An 8,286-nucleotide genomic window follows, 5' to 3' on the forward strand; every position below is an offset into this window, starting at 1 on the left:
GCTGGAGGCGGACCAAACAGCAGCAGCAGAAGGAGATGTGCACACAGACCGCAGGCTAAACAGATAACAACACCAAACTTGTTTTTTTTCTTCTTCTTTTTGACTTGTTCTTCTTTTTTTTAAACTTTGCACGGAGAAATCGGAGAATAATGGACACATGCACGGACAGTGACAGTGATAAAACAACCTAAACGTCAATATTTAATTTTTTAAACATAATTTATTGAAATTCTTATAATATTCGGGTTCACAGTGCGTGTTCAACTGCTGTAAGAGTTCTGCTGTCAGATAATAGAAGTATCAGTCTGTCCTCCAGCTGTTTGCCTCCATACATGACTTCAGCTCCACTCTCTGGTCAAACCCTCTGCACTTTGCTCCTTGTCCTCCTCCATGCGGAGCTCATAACCGGAGACCTCACCGCGCCATCATTTATCTAACGGAGCGGTCATGATGCAGCAGGAGCGCCTGCTCAAAGTGTTGGTGATCGGAGACCTCGGAGTGGGTAAAACGTCCATCATAAAGCGCTACGTGCACCAGGTGTTCTCCCAGCACTACCGAGCCACCATCGGGGTGGACTTCGCCCTCAAAGTCCTCAACTGGGACCACAAGACCGTGGTGCGGCTGCAGCTGTGGGACATCGCCGGTAACTCAGTGTGTGTGTGTGTGTGTGGAGATGGTTTTATCGGCCAGAAAAACACCTGTATTTAATGAATAGCTTATGTTCATACTTTATTTGCATAGTCAAATACAACTGCACTTGTTCAAAAGACAGGAGCTGACTGTCTGGTTAAGGTAACACAGTCAGGTTAGAACTAGTCCACAAAGTTTAGTTAATCTTCAGATTGAGTTAAGATGAAAAATAAAAAACTGTACTAAGGTTAAGTCAGTCGAGTTCAAGAGAAATAGACAAATCATAGCCTTTAATTTACTTATGAACAGTGGTGGAAGAAGTACGTATAAAAGTAAAAGTACTAAGTAGTTTACATTGAAAGTAAGGTACTGAAGTCCTTTGGGATCAATGTCATGTTAATAAATTAAAGGTTTATTGTTACAATGTATTGCTTGTCATGTTATAACAAGATACTTTCACATACTGTTCATACTTATAACAGTGTAACAAGAAGCTTTTCTTGTAACAACAATATATTATCCGGTTTATCTTGTTAAAACTTGAAAAGTTTATGTATCTAATAACGTGAAATATCTCGTTATAAAGTGAAAAGTGGATCAGTATCAGTTTATTGTTACAACAAGTCATAAAAAAGAAGCTCTTCTTATTACAATAATTTAGTATTGATCTTGTTATAATATGAAAAGTTTCTATTTTGTAATGACGTGATGTTATGATGTGAAAATATCTCGTTATAACAACAAAATTACTGGTTAAATGCTTTGTTTCAGTTGTAGAGGAAGTATTCAGATCCTTTACATAAGTCAAAGTACACCTTCAGAAGTGTATTACAACCATATCAGTGAAAAGTGAAAAGTTTATTGTTAAAAACAAGATGTTTTTCATGTTTTAACAAGGTTTTTTTTGTAATAAACCCTGTCAAGGTGAGGCAGGACTCGAAAGCCGTCTTGAATCATTCTGAAGGTATTTATTTAATAATAATGACCTACTCATTGTACATTATCCCACTTATTAACATGGTTACTTACCAAAAAATCAACAATTTGACACAAAATACTTAATAATGATTTTATTGATTTAAAAATAGTTGTTTTGGCCCTCCAGAGTCTATCATAAAAACATAAAACATTTTAGGAGCAGCCAAGAGTTTCGTCATGAAACATCCTTGACAATGAATGTTTGCATTATGTGCAATTGCAAAACAAAAACAATGCAGTCAGTAGCAGTCCTTTATAAACTAAAATAAAAATAATTAAATGAAATAACCGTCTTGGTAGATATCATCACAGTATGGTACAGTACAGAGACATTCATTTTTTTTTTCAGTGTATTAGTACATCTCTAGTATTTAGAGTACAATATATATTAAAATGTTCAAAGTAACTTAAGACATATTATATTTTCTGTTTGGGCTTAGATGCAGCAAATAAAACACATTTAGTATCTAATAGGTTAATCAGATATCTTGAATTAAAGGTTTGGTCGTAAATGCATTGTGGATATTTTTATCCTGATCTTTAAAATGTTAGATCTCTTTTTCCTAGCAAATTGACAAAGTGGTTGAACATATACTTCTATCACCAGATCGCTATTGGACTGTCAAAGTGCAATACCGCCAAGAAGCAAATACACACACAGTCTTTTGCATCTTCTCACTCGATGGCTGCATTTTGCTGACACATCCGATGATGACGATGCATGACAGAAGGGGTGACTGCCCAGAAAATGTGGTAAACCTTGTGTTTCCGTAGATGAAATTTTGAGTTTACCCTGCAGTACATCCCATTATCTACTAGATTAGGAACTTTGTAAAGAAAGGTGTGTTGTATTCTGCTTGTAAAACCTGTCATGCCTCCCTAATTGCATGTAATTTGATGTTCTTCTGGAAGCACTTTTCTAGTTGCCTCCAAGCTGTGTCACACACACATCAACACAGTTTGTCTTCCTCTTATTGAGTGTATGGGTGTTGAACAAGATGCTGATAAAAGCTGTCATTTAAATAAAGACATCCAGCCGGAGCTGTTGATCGAACGGACTTTAGACTTGTTGATGATGACTCCTCGATGGAAACACTACATGGAGGCTTCTGGGTCTGTCTCACACACACAGAGTTGTCAGATTAAGTGCACCAAAGTGATAATTGCATCACTGTTTTGTGTGAATGACCGGGTGTTTATCTGGATCAAATTAGGTCGAGGTGCACTTGTCCATTAGCGGATCCTTCTTAGTTAATACAAACTGACAGTGTTTTCAAGTCAAAACGTCTGTTTGTAACATTCGTTAAACTACAGGTGTCAAGTTAGAACTTCATGTCAAGAAACACATAACCTCTCATAAAATCACAACTTGTTGTTTTTATACTTCAGTTGTTCACTTTGGTCAGAACCAGGCTGGCTGTTTCCCCCTGTTTTGCAGTCTATGCTAGCTAGTTACCTTATGCTAAGCTTACAGGGTGCTGGCAGTAGTTTACTGTACATGAGAGTGCTGTCAGCCTACTCATCTAACTATTGGCAAGTGTAAAGTGTGTTAACCAAAATGTTGAACTGGTCCTTTATGTCTGCTCTTTAACAGTAATCGTGAAGCTGCAGCCAAGACCCTGTAAGCTTAACTTAAAGAGTGGAAGCAGGGGCAAACATGCATACCACCGCCATGAAATCACAACTGGTCATTTTACACTTCAGCTGCTAGCTTACTGATACTGAGCTAAGCTAACGGTGTATTCAGTGAGCTTAGTTTCATATTTACCATATAGACATGAGAGTGGTGTTGACTTTCTCAACAAACTTTTGGCACGAGAGCAAATAAGCGCATTTCCCAAAATGTTAATTTAGTCCATTAGTTCTATGAGGCTACACCCAGGAGACAGTTAGCTTAGCATGAAAAGTGGAAGCAGGGGCAAACACACATAACACCGCCATGAAACAGCTGGTCATTTTTACACGTCAGTGGTTAACTTTGAACAGAGCGAGGCTAGCGCTTCTCCCCTGTTTCGAGTCTATGCTAGCTAAGAAGCTTACGGTGAGCTCAGCTAACTGTGTCCTTGCAGTAGTTCCATATTTACCGCATAAAAGTTGTATTAACACTTTGCAAGAAAGCAACTAGTGTATAGTCCAAAATGTTGATGTAGTCCTTTGCTTTAAAACAGTAACTATGAAGCTACAACCAGCAACAGTTAGCTTAGCTTAGCTTAGCTTAGCTTAGCATAAAGATTTGAAGCATGACAGTTTATGTTTCCAACATATGCTAGCTATCCAGCATATGCTAAGCTAATGTAATGGTGTGAAGTCCTACTGGAAGTCTTTATTTGTTACAAGCTGATTTCTGTATTTATGAAACACCCACAACCCAAGTTAAGGCCCAACTTCTACTGGAAATTGGCTGGTTGAGCCTTGACACTGATCTCCAGGCTGATACCATCAAACAGGAAGTTAACAGAACTGCTGATTGCACTGACATGTTGTGTGTTGTTTTAGTCTGTGAAGTTATGTCGTTTCTTTAGTTAAGTATGATCTTCTATAAATATGGCACTGAAACTGACTTCACATATTTGGTATTGGCACTTGTGGCAAATAATATATAGCAAATACTCTCATGCAAAAGTTTGAGTGCTGAAGACGATCTGATCAGACTGTGTTACGAGGAGAGTTTAGAGTCTCACACTCTCTCTCATAGTGAGTGAAAGACAAAGATAGCATCTGCTGTTAGGAAGGAGATTCAGAGTGTTTTTTGTGTGTTTTTGTATCAGCTGTTGTCCTGCTCTGTAGGTCATGTGCACTGTGTGTGTGTGTGTGTGTGTGTGTGTGTGTGTGTGTGTGTGTCACTCACTTGCTGATTCACCACTGTATTAGGATCATGTGGAGGAAGTTAGCGTCCAGGATAGAGACTTATTCATATATTCAGTTACACACACAAACACTTGGTCACACACACACTTGCATGCCACAACATTTTTGAGCCTGCACACACACCGTTTAACAAAATGTTATTTAAATCTGTTTCTGATTCTGCTGTCCTTGAGCAGTGTTGACATAAGCAAATAATCATTTAAGCAATTGATTTTTTTTCAGGCAAAAGTGCCAAACAATATCCTTGTTCCAGCTTTTCAACTGTTTTTTTTTTCTTTCTTTTATATCTTAATATCTTTGGGTTTTGGATTGCAGGTCAAATAAAACAGACAATTAGATTACAAATTTATCTACAGATACGTTAGTTATACAGACCTACCACTAACAGCTACACAGAAAAAAACACTCATGTTAGCTACATAGACCTACCAAAACATTAGTTTGAGTGTGAAGTGTGAATAGCTACTTGATAATTTTATCGGAGTACATTTTTAAACGTAGACAAAAAGTATTTATTCTGCCGTCTTCTCTGTTTTCTTTAAAAGGGCAGGAACGCTACGGCAACATGACCCGTGTGTACTATAGAGAGGCAGTTGGGGCCCTCGTTGTCTTTGACATGACCAGACTGTCCACGTTCCAGGCCATCCTCAAGTGGAAAGGAGACCTGGACTCAAAGGTATATACGATGATGGATGGTCGGAGGACACGAGGAGCAAGTCAAGGAGAGAGGGAAGCAATGAGTGAAAACTTGTATCTATAATTGTTTTAATTTTAAACGGACAACATCCTGCGGTTGGAGTTGAGTGTTGATTTCTGGGAAATGTTTCTTTCTAACTGTGTGTTAATTCTTATTTTGTGTCAGTATTTCCATTCACTTCTTTTGTCTACTTCTGCTTCAACCGTGACTCGCCACATTACTCAGATAGTCTTTTAACGGTATCGACAGACAGCACATGAACTTGTTTCACTGTGTGTTACACCAGAACAGAGTTAAATAAGCTTGTGGCCTTTTCAGAATATCATATTCTTAGATTATAATAATTAATACATTCATGTGGGGCTAATATCAGATACTTTAACTTATACTCTATAATAATAAGATAAAATTTATATTTTTAAATAATCTGAATCTGTAAAATAACTAATAGCTATGTTTATCAAATAAATGTAGGGGAGTAAAAAAGTACAATATTTGCTCAGTAGTGGAGTGTAATAATAAAGTCCCTTAAAATTGTACTTAAGTACAATGTCTACTTCCTGGTTCTGTTAGGTTGCCCTTAGCAATGGGAGGTCGGTTCCAGCTGTTCTATTGGCAAACAAGTGTGACCAGCGGCGTCATGGCTTGTGCCCCAAGCTGCCCAAACTGGAGAACTTCTCCAGAGAGTACGGATTCGTCGGCTGGTACGAAACCTCTGCCAAGGTAAGACGTCATTGTCTTCTGTTTGTGTGTCTTCTTCTTCTCCTCATGGGAGCCAGTGTCGCTAACCGTACACGGTCAAGGTTCTCCTTGTGCTGGTTGAGTTCCTACTCTGAAGTGAGAGCTGAAAATGTCCCTCTGTTCTAGTTCTTGCAGTGCGGACACAATAGACATGAGGGATGGGCTCCTCCAGCTGTTCTTGAACTATGAAAAAGTTCCTGCAGTGGAAACTTGGCTAGGGTCTTCTTCTTTGTACCATTAATGGTTCTTGGTAGAACCCCCCTGGCTGGGTTGAAGCTAAAACCATCTGAATACAAAAAGGCTCTCAGTAGAATCTGCTGGGTGGGTTCTTGTTAGCACCCTTAGAAGGTGGAACAGGTTTGGATAGAACTCCCAGAGATGGTTCTGAGAGCAAATATTATGCCATCGAAGGATTCTCTGTAGAGTGTAAAACCTTTCACAGATGGTTCTAGGTATATTCCTTTATGTTGGGTTCTAGATGGAACTCTTGGGGACAAGTTGTAGTTAGCACCTTTATTTCTAAAAGTGTAAGGCTGGTAGCAGATATATATGTAGTAGCACATTCACACTTTAATTAAAGCCAAAATTTACCCATAAACCTCAGACATATTTACTCAGTAAAGTACATCTGCTTCTGGACTAATAAGGACATCTGATTTAGATCCAGTTAACTGTTATTTACTCTCTTTGTTTCTGGGTAATGAAGTCTTCAAAATTAAAGCAGCCTCATCTTGATGCTATTTGTAGCCGCTAACATGCAACCACACATTTATCTGCTGCAGCTAAAATCAGCAACACTAAACCTTAAACTGCATAATCAGTCTTTTGTAACTGAGAGCCTGAAAGAAGTCAACAGTTTTGCGGACAAAGAGCTTATTGTGGTGCATCTGCTCTGTTTGGTTTATTAGATTTTATTTATTTACTAATTCAATTCATCCGTATTTGAAGGTGCAAGTTAGAAGCACAGCTTTTTATGCTACAAAATGGAGAAGCTTTAAAGGTTTAAACTCTTGCCTCTGCTTTCATGTCCCTGTTTTTTAACCTCTGGCCATTTTTTTAATCCTAATTTATAGATTATCTACAGTAACTGGGTGTAATTTAACTGAAAGGGACAGATTGCAGTTGTTGGGATATTTGTTGGATTTAAGGATTTTTTTGAATCTGCACCAATTTAAATTTTCATGTTAAGAATAGGAAAATATGAAAGGGGACACTTGTAGTGACAAAACCACAAGGAGTTTTTACCATACTGCAGTTCCTCTGAGCTCTATGGAGTTTCTCAGTGTCTTTCGGTTCTGTGTTTTGGTTTTACAGCCTGCAACTTTATTGTTCTGGTTTACTCTCACTGCTCTAATCAGTGAAACTTCCAGCCACAGGCAGCTGTTTTTCATCAAGTTTCATCACAATACAATATATCAGGTCTTTGTACAACAATACAATATTTGCTGGCTTCATCATCTCTCTCTAACACTTCATTTCTGTCCTGTGTCTGCAGGACAACACCAACATCGACGCTGCCATCACGTGCCTGGTGAAGAACATCATGTCTGTGGAGGAGGAGAGAGCCGTGAGCGACGCCACAGCCACCACTGCTAAAACTGAAGTAGAAGGCAGCGTTCTGGTTCTGCCTCGCTTCGACTACAACGTGAAGGAGAAGGGACTTAGTGGATGTTCAGGCTGTTCCTCGTTTAAACCCAGAGACGGAGGCAACAACTGAAGGAAGGAGGGATGGGTGTGAACCAAGAGACTGGAAGGAGGCTGAGAGCAGGGAGGAGATTACTTTGTTGAATGATTAATGTGGTCTAACTTAAGGATGCATCCTCTTCCTCCTTTCCTTTGTCCTCAAAAATGCATTTCTTCAGAGACGTTAGAGGGAACAGTTCAAGAGTTTGGGATTTTTCCAAAAAATATCCATTATAAAATAATGTAATTGACACTTGAGCATGCTTTTGTACCCGGTGAAACCTCTGTTAACCTTCTCATCTGCTGTTTTCCTGTACTGGGCTTGTCTATGTTGAAAAGAAAACCAAATTTTGAGGATGTTTAAAAAAGCCACATATAGTCATAGTTAGCTAATCTTGGCAAAATGCCAGCTAATTAGCTAGCTAATCTACATCAATTGTGAGCTCACTGGTTACATTTGATAGCTAACATTAGGTTAGCAAAATGCCAGATAGCTCATCCTCATTGTTAGCTAGTAGTAGTTGTGTTTTTCTAACAGAAACTGAGTAAAAAGTTAGTTCCATTCTCAAAGAAATGCATTATTTGAGAAAAAAGTGATACTGAAATGTTTAACGGATTTTAAAGAAAAGTCTTTATAAATTTATTGGAAATTTTTGTCTGCAGTACAGAAACTTTTTTCTGTCTAGTGA

General features: G+C 38.4%; 1 protein-coding gene across 1 annotated transcript; it reads left to right on the top strand.

The window, feature by feature from the left end:
* Nucleotides 1–7,909, top strand: LOC146305958 (ras-related protein Rab-38). The gene is made up of 4 exons (XM_084711860.1): nucleotides 1–643; nucleotides 5,022–5,152; nucleotides 5,747–5,896; nucleotides 7,410–7,909. Exons 1-4 carry the CDS (start codon nucleotides 448–450, stop codon nucleotides 7,629–7,631), a joined length of 699 nt encoding a protein of 232 aa, XP_084567986.1. The 5' UTR covers nucleotides 1–447; the 3' UTR covers nucleotides 7,632–7,909.
* Nucleotides 7,910–8,286: the final 377 nt, after the last annotated feature.

The sequence above is a fragment of the Lutjanus erythropterus genome, chromosome 23, assembly GCF_056507025.1.
Source record: "Lutjanus erythropterus isolate fLutEry1 chromosome 23, fLutEry1.hap2, whole genome shotgun sequence".
NCBI lineage: Eukaryota > Metazoa > Chordata > Actinopteri > Lutjaniformes > Lutjanidae > Lutjanus > Lutjanus erythropterus.